This window comes from Microsporum canis, genomic scaffold (assembly GCF_000151145.1).
Source record: "Microsporum canis CBS 113480 supercont1.1 genomic scaffold, whole genome shotgun sequence".
NCBI lineage: Eukaryota > Fungi > Ascomycota > Eurotiomycetes > Onygenales > Arthrodermataceae > Microsporum > Microsporum canis.
This window is the reverse complement of record NW_003299169.1, coordinates 1,281,052-1,300,428: the sequence shown is the minus strand read 5'-3', so window position 1 is coordinate 1,300,428 and position 19,377 is coordinate 1,281,052. Positions and strand designations below refer to the sequence as shown.

Genomic DNA, 19,377 nt, shown 5'->3' with positions numbered 1-19,377 from the left:
GTTTCTGGACTAGCTCGGCCCTAACCCTAACTGACTAATCGTTAAAGGGTCAGGTGATCCTCTCCCCCTTTCCAGAAGGTCTCGCCCAAGGGGGAAGCTCGCCTTGTTGCTTCTTGATCTTCCAACTTCTTCTTCTTCAGCTTCTTCGAGGGCAGACGAGGTTTTATATAGACAGTGAGGGAGAAGAACTAGCAGTCTGCTCAGTCGTCCCAGTGAAAGAAGATGGCCGTCACTTCTTGCTCACTGCAGTGACATGCCGGATGCAGCCAACTCTAGGTCTTTGTTGGAGGATGTGAATGCCCTCTTTATATGGCCTATAGCAGAACAGTTGATCCAATATTCTATACCAAGAAGACAACGGCTTCAGTGACAGAATCAAACAGAACCAACTAGTGAGCGTCACTACAGCAGCTAATCTTAGGTTCCGTACCAAAAGAGACAATGGCTGGTGTGACGGAATCAAACGGAATCAATCTTTGAGCGTCACTGAAGCAGACTATCTCACAGTCTAGATCAAAAAGACAGTGACTAAATAATGGAATCAATTACTGAACGTCACTGTGAGAGCCTTCCACACGAGCCGGACTCTAAAAACTGAGTTGGAACAAAGCTTCTTGCTATGGTGATTCACCAAGGACACTGAATATACAAATGGGAGCTCCTTTATTGCTTTTATACCCTTTACCAGACAAGAGATGATGCTATGATGGAACATCCATTGAATCTAGTATTCTGCTTGGTAGAATTCCATAAAGATAGTACTGAGTCAGGAAAATACCATCATGATTGCAGAATCAACCATATAAAAATCATTATATACCCATATAAAGAAATATGCGGTCATTACATCAAATCCTTCACCTCCTTCTTAGGCTCAATGAATCTCTTCAACTTGGGCCTAGCATGTGTTCTTTGTTCAAACGCGTACGCCAATCCGATCAGTTTCTCCTCGCTCCAGAAGTCTCCCATGAAACTAAGGCCAATAGGTATTCCGGGTCCGGAGGTAACAAGCTCTCTATCGTGGTTCACCTTGGTTCCATTTGGAAAAACTCCAAGTGGGACAGTGACGATAGGAGACCCGACAAGGGCAGGAATATAGGGTGAGAGATCAGTAGGCAGAACGGCAGCGTCCAGGTTGTGACGTTTCAAGGCGCCGAGAATACCTCCCTCATCGCCGAATTTCAAATTCTTCTGATACATAGGCCAAAAGCGAGGATCTGTGTTTTTCACTCCCTTCTGGAGGGCAATATCCCATCTTCCGGTGTTGCGGCTAGGGTATTCTTCCAGGCGATGATGCTGAGTGAACCTTCGGACACTTTCAAGATCGGTGATTTTGTTAGGGTTAACCGTGAGCTGCTTAAAGAATGCAGGCAGGTTGCTCAGCGAGTCCGCATAGAGGATGTCATCAGGGATAGGGCTTCGAGCAAACTCTGCAAAGGCAGTGAAGTCCGTATTCTCAACAATGATAGCACCGGCCTGCTTCATGACTGTCAATGCCTTGTTGAATTGGTCTACGACAGTCCTCTCCGCTCCGAAGATTTTGATGACATTGCGTGGGACTCCGATTCTCTTTCCTTTGAGGGCATTGAGGTTACAAGCCTTGACGTAGTTGGGAATGTTATCGAATGGGATGGCGGATGTATAGTTGTCGTTGGGATCCTTGCCAGCAATGACCTGGAGCAGGTAGGCAGCATCCTTGACTGACCTGGCCATGGGACCAACAGTGTCCTGACGCTCACTGATGGGGACAACAAAACGGCGCGAAGTCAGGCCAACCGTGGGCTTAATACCAACGATGTTACTCTTATCACTGGGACCAACAATACTGCCACTTGTCTATTTATCATATTAGGCCAAAGATCAATGGTCATTGCATGTGAAATCCACTTACTTCAGTACCCAAGGTTGCAAAGGCCAATCCAAGGTCTGAAGCGACACCGCTCCCACTGGAGCTTCCGCTGGGATCTTGGTTCTTATAATATGCAGCCGTTACCTGGCCACCATATGCACTCCATCCATTGGTAGAGTTGGTTGATCGGAAGTTTGCCCACTGCGAAGCACCTGACTTACCCATGATGACCAGGCCAGCTTTTCTCAGCTTCGAAGCCACAGTGGCATCACCAGATGTTCGGGCACCGAACAGAGCATAAGACCCCGCTACACGTTCTAAATTAGCTTGGGTTCACAAAGTAATTGGGAGTTAGAGCTCTACTAACCGGTAGAGCTCATCTTGTCGTCCGTGAAAATATTGTTCTTGATAACAATCGGTAGGCCGTGGAGAGGACTAGTCACAAGGGTTAGTCCTAGTTATCAACTAGCAAGAAACGATACTAGCTCACCCCCGAACCTTGCCCTTCTTTCTCTCATCATCCATCTGCTGGGCGATGGCAAGTGCATCCGGGTTAATCTCTGTGACAGCTCGAACGGTAGAGTTGACCTCTGCGATTCTCGCAACATATGTCTTTAAGCAGATCACTGTTAGCGAGATGACTATTAGATAAAAGCTTGCGCGGGAATACACACGTTAACCAGGTCAACGCTGGTGAAGCATCCTTTGGTCAACCCATCCTGAAGCTGCTCGGCAGAAGCATCAATAAGTCGAGGGATCTCACACCCTTGAGGATCTATCAACCAGCTAATAAGCATATGTCCATCTATAGGCCCGTTGCATTGATCCAATATATAATTGGTATGACCAGCGAAAATGGGAAGATCACTTAGCTTACAGGCTGATGTGATTGAAATATAGACAGCACCAAGCTGCAGGATGGCGGTAATGGGGCCCTTCATGGTGGTTGATGGCTCTGCAACCTGAAGCCAGAAAAACCAGACTTCGACCTCTACTTGGATAATCTTCGCTTCAATCCGACGCCAGGCACTACTCTATTTAAATAATTGGAGAAAGCAAGATATAGGAGGTTCAGAGGGCACCTGGGCTCTCCTCCCTTGACCAAACCCCCCATATTTTACGTCTTAGCAGTGTGGACACAACATCTAATATTTTCGACCAGGGAGGGCATTGAAGCCAGAACCTTTCGTATGCATAGCACGGGGTGTGAAAAGATGACCTGCCATTGCTACGTGGATCAAGGGCGTGGTTTGCTTTAACTAGCTTCCTATTCAAGTTATCCCCGATAATTCCCCAAGCCTGTGGGGCAGGCTAAAGTCGCTCCCGAAGAATCCGTGGCGGCGAGAGGAAGAGCTAGAGTATGGGGGCTGGGTATAGCTGGCTGCTAGGACGCTGGGCGCCTGGCTGGCGAGAGAGAGCCTGCTGTCAGGGACGGCGTATACGCGAGCTTGCAGTTAGTCTAAATGCATTTTAGGTAGGTAGTATCAACATCATCTCGGTAAGAGCGTGGATCACTGATCCTTAAAATACATAGATTATACTATTAAATCCTTGTCTAGCGGCACGGAGTATTATCTCAGGGGTTGGGAAACTTCTCGGTGTTTATACGGGTTTCAGCCAGCAAACCGCCAGGCCATTAACCCCAGACTTGGGGGGACAGCTTGCTTATATGTGTATGGTAGGAGGATTGCTAGTTACATATGTACTCTCCTAATAGACCTCTTGATTCATCCTCGTGTATAAAATAGATCAAGTTAACGGGGCAAGTTGCATATAAAATAAGAACGTAGACATGAAATTCACAAAAATATGTACAGGGCCAAATTTTAAATCAAATAATAGTGCAGGAATGAAGTTTTAATCACGACTGCCACTACGTTGGACATAAAGAAACCAGGGCAGTGGTGAGATATAAATGTACCGAAATATGTAGCAACCCTAGTCGCCAAGCTTACCGAAGGGCTCTAGACATTCACCCGTAGTCCATACAGAAACATGCATACATGCATGCTGGAGATAAGGGGATGAGAGCCATTATAGGAGCCACAGCCAGCAGCGTGGAGAAATGGCTTTGTCGGGACAGAGTAAAAAAATCGCATCAGCTAATGGTAGTAAGCGATAATCGTGTATGCAAAGTGTTACTATAGCGTGCTCCCCATACTTCGTGTTAGATCGAGATCGGCACCTGGAACATATCAAGAAGGATACAAGGAAGCCCGGATGTTATACTTGGCCAATTAAGGGTATTCAAATCGGATGCGGAACAGGGATTATGGGGTCACCGAATGAAATTATGCTGTCTTCTTCCAGGCCGTGTTCAGTCCAATTAAACTGCTCACTGTTCCAGCAATACCAAGAACGCCATCATCAAGGGTAACGTAGCCAAGGCTCGATAGGGGGAGGGTAAGATCGCATAGATCGGAGATAAGTTGGGTTGAGACAGTCGCACGCTCCCTAATATTTGTGTTAGTACCCAGTTCCACGCGTTGGACTAGAGGATATAAGCGCAAAAAACATACCTTTGGATCTTCTTTCCTTCCACAGCCCCTTCACCATCCTTCTTGTTGATATTCTTCTCCATCTCACTTAGTCTCCACATGGAATAAATGCCAGCGATAGCACTGCACAAGAGCCCCGTCAACCATGCTTTCTGAGCATGGGTTTGCAGTTTCTTGACAGATGCAAGTTTGCGTATACCCGCCGCATCAAGATACGTCACCATATCAAGCGAGAGATAAACGCCATATCCCAACTGTCTTCCTACAGCAAGATATTTGAGCACGGGGTCCGACCCAGGTGCACCAGCGACACCCGGCTTGGAGTCAAGGGCAATAGCAGCAGCCTTGAAATGTTCTATGTTCTTGCCGACACGAAGCAACTTGCGAGTCAGGCCAAATTGCTTTTTCATAGCCTCAAATGGGTTTATGGTTGACTGAGGTCGGTTTGTACGAAGGAAATACCACGCAAGGAAACGGGAGAAGTACTGCAGTGTTCGTAGGACCTTATCACGGCCGACTAGATGTCAAACGGTTAGATGATTATTCTGTATAAAAACCCATTCAACACCATAGACGTAAACGTAGATACGTACCCGTAGTAGCGATGAATCTCGAATAATGAGCCACCGTGGGGTGGTAGGCGAGTGCGTCCGCAACCATGTTTACGGTGTATCGAGTGTTCTATGTTGTGATTCCAGGTCGAAAAAGAGCGTAACTCCGGTATATTCGCAGTGACAACGGACGGGATAGAATGCAGATAGTTGATCTCCTGTGTTAATATAAGGATCTATCGGCTTTGAAGTAGTTCTTGGGGTTTTGGTTTCATCAAGAACGATTTCAACGAGCTTGAGATAAAAAAGGCCGAGGAAAGCTGAACTTCTTGTTGCACGTGATATTTACCTCGGCATTAGAAGGAAAGTCAACATTTTATTATGTACGAACTATTTAACTTATTGGAGATATTATTTTTACTACGCAGGCGTCGATGGATGGCGTTCTTAAGGCCTGTCAGCTACTAAGTGAGTAACCTGGTAACGATATCTCGTGTCGGTAAGTAATCAGTTCTTCTCTGAGTCGTGGCTCACCGAGGCATCCGTCTGAACTCCCATGGTGCTAGTGTCATATCCATTCTCCTGAAGATACTGTCTGAATCGCGTATCCTCGTATGTTATGGTGTCCTGTACATGCTGTTAGACCATCCAGGCCGCGACTATGCAATATACATCGCGGAAGAGAGCGACATACCTGACCAATATGCGGCAATAGGAAAACGGCTAAGGCTGCGCTGAACATACAGAGTGCACTGGACACGAAGAAAGGATCCTGCCCAGCGCGTACCGGGTTTGGTGCATTATCCTTGATGATGGGGAAGACGTAGGTTCCTACAAAGGCTCCTATTTTGCCCATTGCTGCTGCTATACCATAGTATTGGCCTCTGATAGCAGTTGCACTGGTCTTGGATGCGACAAGTCCGATATTATCACCTGGCCCAAGTTCACCCAGGGATAAAAATATCCTGATCGAAGTGTTAGCCTCAAGGTGACAAGGTTATCATAATACTATCAACGTACCCATATACAACGACGAAGGCGGCAACATTTTGTGGGGTTGCAAGATACTTATAGCAGCCGGCCATAATGAAACCCAAGATGCCCTGGAGGCCGACTCCAAGAGCAAGGGCATATCTCGGTCCGATCCAGTCACTTACCCAGGCTCCCGCGAATGAACCGGGAATGTAGAAAAGGTTGAGCACGGTGTTCCATCCAAAGGTCTTCCAGAGGGGGGCAGATGAACCCAGGACGATTTTAAGCCAGACCGAGGAGTAGATTCCGAAAGAATAAGCGGAGAAATCATATATGAACCAAATGAGGGAGACAATCGACTACATATATGTAAGTACGGTATAAAGCTGAAGTTGAGCGTGAGATATACACTTACAAGTCGTTTCCAGTAGAATCTATAAAGAGGTTAGCAGATATTGAACATGAACGGGAGCGGCAAAACATACTTAATAATAAGCAAGACAGGGTATTTGTGCATACGTTCCCTGTTGAACTCCTCGGGTTCCTTCAGCTTCAGCCGCAGCCAGAGGAGAGTCAGCGGCGGAATCACTCCCAATCCCAACATAACTCTCCATGCAGCCCGCAGATGGTTCTCGGTGAAGATTAAGACCAAAACCATGGGCACCAGCGCAGACAAGACAAATCCAAAATCAATCTGGAAATTCGTAAACATGATGAACCACCGATTGCGATGGCCGTGTTTTAGCTCTCCTGTGCTTTCGGCTGCTGCAACACTGCCGGCGGGATACTCTCCACCTATACCGATTCCGAGGAAGAAACGGTAAGCGGTCAAGGCAGCAAAGAGGCCGGCTTCGCTGCCTCCTGCACCATAGGAGCCGGCCGAAAGTGCAGCAAAGAGAATTAGGATAAGAGTCGAAGCCATCAACGACCATTTACGGGAATAGTGGTCACTTATATAGCCGAATAAGAGTTGACCAACAACAGTACCGGCAAAAGCAATGGAAGGAACGTTTTTGACAGCAGAAGAATTATTGTATGTGTCTGGGTAGAGTGTAGAGAGAATCGTATTGACGGACCCAATAACCTGAATGTCTAATTAATCCGCGATCATGCAGTTGTTTGGGAGAGGTAGACTTACGTTGTTCAGGTAGCCATCTGAGAAAAGACCAGCACCACAAGCTATCGTCGGCCAGCTTCGTTCCCATCTTGACTTTTCAGGATTCTCTAATCCATGTTTTTGCGCTTCGCTACCTTTTGCCTCGTTGGTAACCGAATCGACCGACGGAGCATTCTTTGAAATGACTGCCAGATCTGCCATTTACACAGTAGCTGTATTTAGTACCTACAGTACTTGTCCTTGTTTTGATCTCCTCTATGAAATGAATTTCAGCGGCGATAATTATATAAGGATGTTTTTGGATAGGTAAAGATGGGGTGAAAAAAAAAAAATTCAAGATTGGGAAGACTGGCTGCCTATGAAGCTTTCTATATAACCCCGGTAAAGCAACGGACAAATAACGTCAACAGAATGGGCCTCAGCATGAGCTCTGAATAGAAGCTATCATTGGCTGCTCCAGTCTTTAACCGGCATATTGGGCTTCACTCTAGCTCCCCGTTCCCGTCCCAGGCCCTCTGCTCATCCAGTGTAAGCGCAAGAAGAGCCAGGTGTAACCCTTTGCTGCCCCTCCATATAAAGGCGGGCGAGCGGATCCTGGTACTCTAAAGTGGCTATGAGTGGATCGTCGGCGCAGTCCGAAGGGCTAAAAAGCGCCACGGGACGAGCTCAAAAAGGAATAGAAGTGCAACTTGCGTTCCATCTATTTGGGGACATAGTCATTCTCGCAAACGAGCAGAAGCATGAAGGCTTGTGTGTGCATATCTTTCTGAGGATTCATGACGTTACCGAGGTGCTGTTGAGGTTTGCTATCCATGCCAACGGCGACTCCGTCGCAGCCCATAAGCGAGGAGGAACCTTCCTTGGCCACATTTCGGTGTCATGGAACAGGCCCAGTGATAAAAGGTTAACCCGTTCTTTGGAAAAAATACCATATAAGCACACTTATATCGATCTCTTTAACAGTTTAACGCATCGTACACTCGCCGTCCTGCGCCGGATAACGATGCTCCAGGCATGAATCATCGCATGTCGTTGCTTGAAGGTCTTTCAGGCCACGCGAGACGCCAAGGAGCGTCAAGGCTTAACCTTGTCAAGCTTCATGGCGCCAAGCCTCAATGCTTCTTCTTACAGTAACATAGCACATGGCACAGCCACAACATATAACAGATGGTATTATGATAAAAAATGGGGATAGAGCTACTATCGAGCTCAAGATGACTGGATCCTTAGGTGTATAATAAAATAGACCCTCGAATAACAAGTGGAATGGCGACTCTTGATATATTCAAAGTACTTATACTCTCAAGTGTAGATATCGTGCACGGTACAAAATGTAATTCCCTAGAGACTTTTATAGAGGTATACTAGTATAATCACCATTGTGTCAACAACCCATTCAAATCCGCTCGTCCAGTACTGGTTCTTCAGGGAGCTAGTATGCTGACCACTTACGTGGCGGCTGGGTCGGGGTCCGAATTATCCCAAGTTGGTAGTCTATATCTAGACAACTTGGAGAATGTTGTAATTAGACACCGTTATTCCATTATCCCTCCAACTCAAGACTGGATTTAGAGCTACTGGAACGATATTGGCTTATTTTGAATTTTTTTTTTATATTTTTTTTCTAACGGGTATATTCTATTGTTGAATTAATTCTTTCCATCACCTTGCGCTCATTAACTCGACTCACTCACCCATAGAAATCAAAATCAGACAAGATAAGCACAGTAAGCAAGAGACACAAATTATAGGGATGGATGGGGCATTCTCTCAATCAAGAGAGATAGCGTAATCGTTTGCGATTAGCCAAAAACACAAAGAGATAAAACGGGAATAGTAAGCGCTGAGGATCATATGCAATTCTGACGGTAGGAAACAGTCAACCAATCTTAGGAGGTATGATTTCAATGAGGGCGGGTCATGGGACATTTTTCATGTCGGTGAAGTTTTGTCAGGTAAGGGTGTGACAAGCATTCCGTTTAGCTGGTAGGGGCATTGCCGTTGAGAACCTTCTCTGGCTCAGTAACGGCAGCTTTGACCTGCTCAACAACATTCTCAACGGCGCCAACAGCAGGCTTGATAGCCTCCTCAACCTTGGCGACAGTGGTAGTAGGACCGGCGGCAATGACCTCGGGGGTGGCCTCATCGGCATATTTCTTAAAGTTGTCATTGAAGAGAACACCGAGCTTGGTCACCTCCTCCTTAAAGTCGGCGGAACCAGTCCAGGAAGTCTTAGGGTTAAGAAGCTCAGAAGGAACGCCAGGGCAGGAAGTTGGAATATGGAGGTTAAAGGTGTCGTATACCTCATACTCAGCCTTGGCGAGCTCACCAGAGTGGATGGCGTCAAGGATGGCACGGGTATATTTGAGTGGGCAACGCTTGCCGCCGGTGGTGGCACCAGCACCGACCCAGCCGGTGTTGAGGAGCCAGGCATTGGCGGAGTGCTCCTTGATCTTGTCAGCGAGCATGCGGGCATAACGCATTGGGTGGAGGGCAAGGAAGGGCTGAGCGAAGCAAGAAGAGAAGGTGGCCTGTGGCTCGGTGACACCATCTTCTGTACCAGCCATCTTGGAGGTGTAACCAGAGATGAAATGGAACATGGTCTGTTCAGTGGTGAGCTTGGAGATTGGTGGGAGGACACCACGAGCATCACAGGTGAGGAGGATGATATTTTTAGGGTGGCCATCAGAGACACATGGGATCTTGGCGTTGTCAATGTACTCAATTGGATAAGCACAGCGGGTGTTTTCGGTGAGGGTGGAGTCATCGTAGTCGACGGTACGGGTCTCTGGGTTAAAGACGACGTTCTCGAGAACTGAGCCGAAGCGGATGGCGTTGAAAATATCCGGCTCCTTCTCGGCAGAGAGGCCGATACACTTGGCATAGCAGCCACCCTCAATGTTGAAGACACCGGTGTCAGTCCAGCAGTGCTCATCATCGCCGATGAGGGCACGCTTGGGGTCAGCGGATAGAGTGGTCTTTCCGGTTCCAGACAAACCGAAGAAAACGGTAACATCACCGTCCTTACCCTGGTTGGCGGAGGAGTGAAGGGTAAGAACGTTGTGCTTGACTGGCATCTCGTAGAAGAGAACAGTGAAGACACCCTTCTTCATCTCACCGGCATACTCAGTTCCAAGGATGACCATCTCCTTCTCGGCGAAGTTGATAGCGACGGATGTGGCACTGGTCATTCCCTCGGTCCATCTGTTGGCTGGGAAAGAACCGGCGTTGTAGATAACGTAGTCGGGGTGGAAGTGCTCGAGTTCGGCCCGAGATGGTCGGATAAGCATGTTGCGCATGAAAAGAGCATGGTAGGCACGGGCGCAGACAACACGAACATTGATGCGGTAGCGCTCGTCCCAGCCGGCGAAACCATCGACGACGTAGATACGGTTGCGGGTGTTGAGGTAGTCAACAGCACGCTCGCGGTTAATTCTCCATACCTGTTCAAGCTTTTAGTCAGCCTTATGTCGCCAAGAAAAACAAGCGCCAAGATATCCGCTGGAGAGTTTGCCAAGTATGCGGCGTCACGTTACCCCGGAAGTGCGGGGCGAGTGATATCATCGGGCCGGGAGAGGCGAAGGAAGGGGAGAGAAAACGAACCTCAGGGCTCATGGGCTTGTTAACAGGACCCCACCAGATGTCCTTTGAAGACGATTCTTCCTTGACAATACGCTTATCTAGAGGAGAGCGGCCGGTTTTGGCACCAGAGTAGGCTGTGAGGGCACCGCTGCAGGTGATGGCGGTTCCGGTCTCGTAGACAAGGGCATCTTCGTAGAGGGAGGCAACAGAAGGGTTGGCAATCTATGGCAGTCAGTATAGGAAGGTAATTGGTTCAGTGTGGCAATGTCGCTTACAATAGCAACTCTGTCGTAGTCGATGTGGGCGGTCTCGTGGAGTTCCTCCTCGATTTCAGTGTGTGGATGGGACGGCCTGGAGTTGTCAATCAGTCATGGTCCTTGCGGTTGTTTATGGTTTTGTGAGGGCAACACAACGTCTCCAGGGCAAATATAGCTTAATTGTCCGGAAGAGAAGGGGAGAGGGAGACAGTGCAGGTTGTGATGGGAGGGCAATGGGGGAACGTACTGGACACCAGTTGGGTGCAGGCTCGTCCTGTTAACCGACGGCATGACCATTTTGAGAGAGGTAGAGTGGTAGTTGGAGTGATCTTGCTTCAAGGCCTGCTGCTTATAGAAGTCTGACTGCTGAACTTGAGCTTGGGTAGAAGAAGAAGAGCTGGAGAGGCGGGCATGAGAGGGTATATGTATCTGATCACGACGAGCGGAAGGGAGGGCGGTGGAGGTGGGCGGCATGGTTGCTTATTATATCTAACGGCACAGCAGCAGTTTAATTTTTCGTTTTCGTGGAGCGTAGGCGTAATATCGTTGTCAGGGGTTTGTTAGATCGTGGGTTGTTGCTCCGGTAAAGCGGTAGTTTGCTCTCTCGTTTTCCCTTTTTGGTGGAGTTTGCAAAAAACAAAAACATCAAAAAACAAGGGAATAAAAAAAGTCAGCCAAGGCACGGGATTTTTTCGTGAGGCCTGGGCCACCTGCCACCCGGGTTCTTCCGGCCCGGTGGCGCTGCGGGCGACGGCGCCTCCGACATCCTCCGATCTCCGTGATTCGACGAAGATGGAGATGGGGGAAAAAAGGGGCGGCGAAGGAACGACGAACTACTCAGCGATGGGCGAATAATACGGAACCACGAGCTGCGTGATGGACGAGGACGATCGACTACAGAACAGATCAAGGCTGACAGGCTCATGGTGGTGTTTTCCACGATAATCACGCAGGGACATCAATTGCTCTCCTAGTCGCCTTGGCCAGCCACTCGCCTGTCCGCAAAATACAGCCACAAACATTACTCCATATACGGAACAACAGGCATCGGATTTCTCGACCTCAACAAGGCTATTTTTATTTTCACTTTGACTCTCGGTTTCACTTACTCAATGGTAACTTTACTCAAATTGACAGGCCAGGAAAATCTCTGCAGACCATGTTGGATGTGGAAGGTAGCTCAGCGTCAGAGAAAAAACAGGGCCCGGTACGGAGCACTCAAAACAACAGCAAATATGAGCAGGCCCTGCTGCTCACAAGGACGAAGTTTGTTGCCCCTGTACGGAGGCATCAGGAGCTACCAACTTGCGACGCCACAGTGCTTACACGCAGCACTATCAGACAGAGAGACTTACATCATCGGTTTTATGAGGGATAACCGCCAGGTTGACTCTTCTGTGGCTTGAGGGACGATTTGATGGTGGCGATTCTCGTGGGCTGGCAATCCCCGTGATCCCTCAGGTACGCCTTTTCTGGCCAGGCCAGTCTTGCAGAAGCCGTGATTTTGCAAAAACATGTCGCTCGAATGTCTCTCATTCCGCGTCACGTTGCGCCTGAAGTTTTCTAGCTCCCGCTCAGCTTTTGCTAGCTCCATCGCGCCCAAGGTCTAAACCCACGCTTCTGAGGTATGTTCGGCACCTGTCCGAAGGATCGTTGGCTCATCCAACTTCCCCGCCAGACCCAGCCCATGCATGAACAGGGATAGAAAAATTTTCAATTCCTTTCCTTTCCTCCCCTCTTCAGGTTTTTTTCGGACAACAAATGACGTCTCGCTGCTTTCCAACAAGCGGCGTCAGGTAGGCTCGGGAAACAGGTAGGATGTTGTTTATCCAATTGGGCTCCAAATATGAAACGAAAATGAGACCCCTTGCATCGCTTTCCCGTCTTCCTCCACAGCTCCGTCGTGTCGGGCAGTCATGCTCCGTCTAGACAATGGTCTTTCGCATTCTTTCTTTTTCTCTGATTTTCGTCGGATTATCTTCATGGAAGAAGAATGCATGAACACTGCAAAAAGGAACTCGTTTTACATGCATGGGAGTAGAAGCTCCTGGGAGCAAGAAAATTTCATTTCAAAACAGGGGAGATACATATTACACTGTACGATATGAACAACACACATTGGAGTACTCCGTGTAGGCATCATACATCCATCACACACCCAGCCCATCAGTTATCCAATCCCCCCTTTGTCACTCCTTCTCGTTGAACCCGTCGATCGTTGCTAGGGGATTAGGTTGTTACACCACGACTTACGTACCTAACTGTGTGCCAGACTTTTTTCTTTTCGGTTTGTTACTAGTCAGGTTCAGGTTCAGCACCAGCGTTCATAGTAGATCGTTCAGTGGCCGGCTGACGGTCAGCCCGATGCGGGAAACGCGCTTGCGACGCATTTCCTAAAATAATCGTTAGTGAGACACATCGGCGAACTGGCTGCGCCATCCTTCGTCCTACAGCTGTAACTCTGTGCGACATGCAAATCTCATGCTGAAGGAATGGTGCTGATAGAGAGGACAGGGAGGGCTATGGGGGTATCTGGTGCATACCCAGATATAGAACTCCGTAGAGGGGGTACATATCTGCCTATCTGCTATCTACTTATCTACGATGTTATGATCCGTTGCAAGGGTTCTCCTCATCGGTGGCCATACCCTACTAGTCCTAGTCCTGCCGCTGGATGTGCAGCGGCTACTTATCAGTTACGGGTTGTTGCAGCGGCTAGCTATCAGCACCCTAATATAAGCTTCTGACTACGCAGTATTATGTATACATAATACTTCTGTCAGGACAGCAGAAAACATCGCTGAGACGGATCAGGCGCATGGAGATTGAACAAGCTATTGCCTAGACGCTTAGAAGAGCTTCGAGTTGCTTGTTTGGTCTATCAATGCCTGTAACGGATTATCCAAGGTCGTGCAGCGGCTGGGGATCTTCACATCTGTTGATCCCTGGCCCTGCTATTCGACGATAATGCCTCATAGTATTTGGCTGATGACCCTGATCAGCTAGTTAAGTTAGCTGTCGTCCCATCTATGCATCTGAACTCCTGCGTCTTCCCTCCCCCAGCTTGAGTTGATCCAATTATCCCTCAGGCAGATACATTTCCAATTGGTGACCAGGGGTCCAGCCTTGATTCTACACCGGTTGATCATCGAGGCATACGTACCCGTAACGTCTCAGTCTGCGTCAAGCCTACGTCTCCTTTCATTTTGTTCCTCTTTACACTGTATTATGCTGTATAGATCCTACACCGTATACGATGTGCTATACCACTGCCGGCGTTTCACATGCCTGAAGATCGACGACTCGCGTAACGCGCTTACTGACCCCGTTTTTACTCCCATCTTTTCTCTGGCTCGACTTGCCTTTCCTCCCGTTCTTCCGTTCGCCATCGCCAGCTTTCGCTCGATCTATGAAGTTCTACGATTTGTTATTTTGATGCCTGAGTTTTGCCGGCTAACTCCGGATATTTATCGTTGCTTACGTATTCTCCGCTTCCCCGGCGCGCCCCGAGGAGAACAAGCGGGACCTAACGCCGGTTTGTTCCGACGGCGGGAACTTACCTACTTAGGAAACTGGGCATAAGTAGATGTAGTTTATATGAAGTGACGGAGATGGCTGGCATAGTAACAGTAGCAGGGATGGTATATTCGATGAAATCTAGATCAGATTTTTTTATTTTCTGTATGGGAATCATGAAAAATGCAATTCTATAACCCAAGACCAGCTTATAGTCAATTGGATATGGGGAGATAAAATTCACATCTCCCATCTATTTAGTAACCCCGGCCGCCATTTTATTCAGGTATTTAGTCTCTAAATTCGTTCATGAAGTCACTGTGGAACTTCACGATGCGGTCTACCCACTCGGTTCCGGGAGCCAGGAAGGTCGTGCGGAAGTGCAGAGTGCCTTCTTTCTGTCCAAAGCCTGAGCCGGGAACGACGCATACACCGGTGGCATCGAGGAGGCGGAGACAGTAGAACTCATCGGCCTTGCGGCCCGCCTTGGTAGCTGCCGCAACAGCCTTGGCCGGGAGGTGGATTGTTGGGAAAAGGTACATAGCTCCCTATAACAACAGTTGTTAGGATTGGTGAAAGATGGCGGTGGGGGAAAGGAAAGAAGCTGCCATACCTGAGGCTCCTGGCACTCGACTCCTTCCATCTTCTTGAAGGCCTCGTAGAGGGCAAATGCACGTTGCCTCAATCCCTCGGCAATATCGTTGTACTCCTTCCGATACAGCTCGTAGCTCTCCTCACCTTCGACGGGTGGGTGCACCATGCATTCGAGTAGACACTGGCCTATCACAGGTGGGCAAAGCATGATGCTCACAAACTTGTAGATCTGCTCGACAACTTCAGGTTTGAAACCGACAAGTTCAAAGTATCCTCCTCGGTGTCCACACTCGCCCACCATTCCCTTTGAGACCGAATGGAGTGATACAAGCTCAACGCCGTCATACTTGTTGGGGAACTCGGCCTGTAGCTCACGCAGACGCTTCTTGAATGAAGTGAATTCACCCTTGAATACGTTGGTTTGGTACACCTCGTCAGCAATGATGACTAGCTGCTTCTCAGCCGCAATATCGATGACATCCTTGATGGCTGTGGGGTTGAGGCTGGCGCCAGTGGGGTTGCCCGGGTTGATAATCACAATGGCACGAATGTCAGTTCCGGCATTCTGGCCCTTGGCGAGCGCAGTCTTGATCTCCTCAACGTCCGTGGCCCAGGACTGAGATTCATTGAGGTAGTATGGCACACACGTAGCGTCAAGCAGTGAGAGAGTTGCGGTGTAGAGCGGATACTGGGGGATAGGCACGAGCACACCAGTCTTCTTGCCGGCACAGATGACATTGAGGATGGTGTTGACTCCCGATGATGCACCGGCGGTCAGGTATACGTCTGCCTGGTTAGCTGGGAACCCATCTCGACGGGCAATGAAGTCTGCGACGCTCTGTCTGATGCCGGGCGCTCCTAGACTCTGGCTGTATGCGCCTACACTCTGGACATCCGCCAGCAGCGTCTTAGCCCGTGCGATGACATCGGATTTATATCCAAAGGAAGACTTGAGGGCCTCTTCGTTCTCGAGAAGAGGGGGGTACTCCAGCAGACTCAGTACCTGGCGGGAGAAAGTGATGGGCTTCTGCTCGAGCTGCTGGGGGTTGCCGATGTTGGCGAAGATGACTCTGTCGAAGGGTAGCTTCTCGCCTCTTGCAAGGGCTAGTCGGTACTGCTCTGCCTTGACGGCCAGCTCTCCACGGACGGCATACTGGGCGTTGATAACGTTCGGGTTGATGTTGCCCCGGTTCATACGGGGAGACGGTAGAGAGCCATGGTAGAAGAGTGCCGACGAGAGATGGCGGCTGCTGCTAGATGTTATGTGTTAGTACGGCCTGCGTATGGTCTATAATAACGAGAGAGGGACTGTCTTGTAGGGGCAAAGGGTGGTCAGCCCACCATCTTATATACACACTGCCTCGTCCTATCCTGACTTTTGCTTTTTCATGTGGTGGGGAAGAAGATGCCAGCAGCCAGTGAAGAGTTGATACTCTCATCTCATTCTTCTTCTGCTTTCTTTTATTCTTCCGCAACCACAGGGCGCTGACTGGACTTACATGCATTCTGAGTCCGAGGCGACGTAGGCTTCGCTGCCAGATGGCCGGGGAAGCGAGGGGAGCGTCCGTAGCAGCGAGCGAAAAAGCAAGTATTATGGCAAGTTGACGATGCGGTGTTGATTCTCGGCAGAGCCTGACGGAGGGACATAGTTGGATTAGCAGTCGAGATATCTGGCGCGACAGAGGGATGAAGGGCAGAAGACGGCCTAGGACATTGTTTTCTTTTTAGTATCTCTTCCTGTTTGTTATGTTCGTTCAATTCGAGCGGCCTTTTTTTTGGTTGAAGTTGATAGTTTGACTTGGCGGGTTGAGAAAGAAGATATGAAACTAGGATGAGCGGTGGACACGACAGGGCAGCAAGGCATAGCCGGCATAATATCTAGAAGAGAGTCTATATAAGACGACTGAAGGGAAGAAGAAGAAGAAGAAGATCAATGCTGTACATTTCTATCTATGCTGACGCTGTTGAAAACATGAACAGAACAGCTAGATGCCATGGCATCGACTCTAGAAGGAGACTAGCCACGCTCGCTGCCTCTGAGACGCACGGCCTGGCCGTACTTCTGTAGCTTCGTGATCAATGCGTCTCCCTGCTTGACTACATCCGCGTACTGCTTGTTCTTGTCGTCTGGTCTGTTGGTCTCGATTATACCGTTGACTCGGTCGATGGTGCATGATATCCTCTCTCCAGCAATGAACTTCGCAAGATCCCTACGGTCAGGTTAGCATCTGGTTGAAAGGTGTGGTAGACAGGGAGAAGAACGAGGGAAATGCCTACCGGTCGAGGAAATCAACGGTGACGCCAAAGTCGCCTGCCATGCTTGCTAGGCCTACAACACGGTAGCTCTGCAGTAGCTGCTGATAGCCACGGAGTCTCATCTCACGCACAAACCATGCACGGTGCTCGAACAGATACCTGTCTTGGTTTAGGAAATTATCTTCTACGGCGGCCAGTGCGGTAAAGAATGAGCGGTACTGGCCCATGTACAGGCTGCTAACCAGGCGGGTCAACGGGGTGAAGTCGACAGGAGCTTCAGTTTCTGACTGCATGCCCGTCTCGGTGCCGAGAGTGTTAAGGTTGACTACCTTTGATGCTGTGGCAGGTGTAGGGGTGGCACTAGTTTCAACATCCTTCATCTCCTCGTCACCGGCTCCGGGGCCTGAGGAGAGAGCACCTGACAGCGCCGATAGCCTGTCCTCGCCTTCTCCCAACAAGGCCTTGATCTCAGGCGCATCGACGACCTTGGCCTTGAAGTCCACACGTCGAAGAGACAGCGATCCGGCGAGGACAGCATAGATAACTAGGTTAGAGTAGCTGCAGAGCTCATAGCTGGTGAATGTTGACAAACTGTCGAGTAATAGAGGCGCGGCAAGGTTATAGTTGCGAATAGTAAGCAGGTGAAGGCCCTTGTAGGCCTTTAGCCGGTTTCGACGGTCCCAGTCACCCCCAGATTCGACAAGGGTGTTTGCGCGGTCAACAGTTTTCTTAACGAACACCTTGTCACCGAAGAAGAGACCAATGCGAATCATAGCAAGCACAAGGTCAATCTTGGTACCCAGAACTCCGGTGTTTTCAAACACAGCCTCGTACGCTGCAATCGCTTTATCCTAGAGGCCAGAGCATTAGAGAACTATACCTTTAGAACGGTGAAGTAAAAAAAAAAAAAAAGAAAAGAAAAGAAAAATATACCTTATCACCTATTCTGGCCCAGAGTTCTGCTTTCTTCCCTCTTGCAGCCTGCACCTCTGTCTCACCAGCCGCCTCGGCCGCCTCTTCCTCCTCCTTAGCCAACCCGTCCAGCTCCCGTTTATTCTCTGCTACCAGACGATCATACAGTTTTTCGTCCCACACCAGCTCCGATCGGCTGGTGGACGGCCTCCGAGCCAACATATCAGAAATCATCACCGCGCTGGTGCCGCCTGGGCTCGACCCAGCTGCTGGGGACTGTGACGTACCCTCTCCAGAGTTATTGAGTACACCCTCTACCGGATGGGCAAGATGTCTGTATAGCGGCGCCATGCTGTGCTCTTGTATGGCGGATTGGAGCTTCTTGAGCGAGCTCTGGCGTGAGGACGGGGGACATGCTGGGTTTGAGAGGTTGAAGATATCTTGACTAAGAGAGAGGTCGGGGTATTTGGCAAACTGCGGGTCGGAGCCCATGGTGGCAGAGATCGAGGAGCAAGTGTATCTGCGTCAATCTTATACGTATCTCGCGGGTTCGGTGGGTTGAAGACGGACGTTTGGTCGTTGCTTGCTGGATGTTTGATGATTTGATGTTGTTGTAGCTGGAGCTTCTTTGGTCGAGCTCGCCAGCGGTCACGTGGTAAGCTGCGCCAAAGTAGATGCAAGACACGAAGATACCATAGCATACAGCAGGGAGAAGCTGATACATGTATAGGATATAGATTTATGTGATTATCATAGTTCTAGAGAGATGTATGATACTCTGGATATTCGACTGACGGTAATACTAGTATACCGGCACCGGCAGTTGATATACCGTGTAATATACCACCCCAGTCTGCAGCAGCTATATGCTTCATTACTTCCTGTCTCTTCTAAATTGCCCTTAATACTCTCTATTACTTACTATATCTTTCATCAATTTTGACCTTTGAAGGCTTCTTTACTCTACAAAAGCAGGTCTTGCTGACCAAGAAAAGAAGAAGAAGCCGATGACTAAGTATTTCGGATAATAGTTATCCCTGATTAATAAACAATGACTAAGACACGCTAAACTATAATGAGATTGACGCCAAGAACAAAACAACCTCCCCAAAGCGGTTAGCGTCTTTGCTTGTTCTGCCCGCGATTTCAAGAAGAAGCAGAAACGCCCGCGATAATCGAATACAGCGACAAACAACGACGAAGGCAGAGGACTCGACCTGGTTGCGACGAACCCACGGACAGCAAAGACAAGGGGCAGGACATCGCTTACGGT

At 49.0% G+C, this 19,377-nt stretch overlaps 8 protein-coding genes across 8 annotated transcripts; 1 reads left to right on the top strand and 7 right to left on the bottom strand.

Moving 5' to 3' along the window:
* Window positions 1-843: 843 nt before the first annotated feature.
* On the bottom strand, window positions 844-2,790 carry MCYG_00475 (amidase; the record flags this gene model as incomplete). Its single annotated transcript, XM_002850325.1, has 5 exons — window positions 844-1,836; window positions 1,892-2,157; window positions 2,217-2,284; window positions 2,340-2,461; window positions 2,524-2,790. The coding sequence occupies 5 exons, from the start codon at window positions 2,788-2,790 to the stop codon at window positions 844-846; spliced, it is 1,716 nt and encodes a 571-aa protein (XP_002850371.1).
* A 1,350-nt stretch (window positions 2,791-4,140) lies between these two features.
* Window positions 4,141-5,007, bottom strand: MCYG_00474 (peroxin-11; the record flags this gene model as incomplete). Its single annotated transcript, XM_002850324.1, has 3 exons — window positions 4,141-4,303; window positions 4,369-4,864; window positions 4,941-5,007. 3 exons carry the CDS (start codon window positions 5,005-5,007, stop codon window positions 4,141-4,143), a joined length of 726 nt encoding a protein of 241 aa, XP_002850370.1.
* Window positions 5,008-5,405: 398 nt separating this feature from the next.
* Window positions 5,406-7,188, bottom strand: MCYG_00473 (MFS phospholipid transporter Git1; the record flags this gene model as incomplete). The annotated part of the gene is made up of 6 exons (XM_002850323.1): window positions 5,406-5,525; window positions 5,593-5,863; window positions 5,919-6,229; window positions 6,280-6,304; window positions 6,356-6,954; window positions 7,009-7,188. 6 exons carry the CDS (start codon window positions 7,186-7,188, stop codon window positions 5,406-5,408), a joined length of 1,506 nt encoding a protein of 501 aa, XP_002850369.1.
* Window positions 7,189-7,600: 412 nt separating this feature from the next.
* On the top strand, window positions 7,601-8,121 carry MCYG_00472 (uncharacterized protein; the record flags this gene model as incomplete). The annotated part of the gene is made up of 2 exons (XM_002850322.1): window positions 7,601-7,861; window positions 7,951-8,121. 2 exons carry the CDS (start codon window positions 7,601-7,603, stop codon window positions 8,119-8,121), a joined length of 432 nt encoding a protein of 143 aa, XP_002850368.1.
* Window positions 8,122-8,966: 845 nt separating this feature from the next.
* MCYG_00471 (phosphoenolpyruvate carboxykinase AcuF) lies at window positions 8,967-11,300 on the bottom strand (the record flags this gene model as incomplete). Its single annotated transcript, XM_002850321.1, has 4 exons — window positions 8,967-10,430; window positions 10,591-10,791; window positions 10,845-10,920; window positions 11,074-11,300. 4 exons carry the CDS (start codon window positions 11,298-11,300, stop codon window positions 8,967-8,969), a joined length of 1,968 nt encoding a protein of 655 aa, XP_002850367.1.
* A 712-nt stretch (window positions 11,301-12,012) lies between these two features.
* On the bottom strand, window positions 12,013-12,420 carry MCYG_00470 (uncharacterized protein; the record flags this gene model as incomplete). The annotated part of the gene is made up of 2 exons (XM_002850320.1): window positions 12,013-12,103; window positions 12,182-12,420. The coding sequence occupies 2 exons, from the start codon at window positions 12,418-12,420 to the stop codon at window positions 12,013-12,015; spliced, it is 330 nt and encodes a 109-aa protein (XP_002850366.1).
* A 2,212-nt stretch (window positions 12,421-14,632) lies between these two features.
* On the bottom strand, window positions 14,633-16,441 carry MCYG_00469 (alanine transaminase; the record flags this gene model as incomplete). Its single annotated transcript, XM_002850319.1, has 3 exons — window positions 14,633-14,890; window positions 14,956-16,189; window positions 16,290-16,441. 3 exons carry the CDS (start codon window positions 16,439-16,441, stop codon window positions 14,633-14,635), a joined length of 1,644 nt encoding a protein of 547 aa, XP_002850365.1.
* A 512-nt stretch (window positions 16,442-16,953) lies between these two features.
* On the bottom strand, window positions 16,954-18,596 carry MCYG_00468 (26S proteasome regulatory subunit RPN7; the record flags this gene model as incomplete). Its single annotated transcript, XM_002850318.1, has 3 exons — window positions 16,954-17,146; window positions 17,214-18,043; window positions 18,126-18,596. The coding sequence occupies 3 exons, from the start codon at window positions 18,594-18,596 to the stop codon at window positions 16,954-16,956; spliced, it is 1,494 nt and encodes a 497-aa protein (XP_002850364.1).
* Window positions 18,597-19,377: the final 781 nt, after the last annotated feature.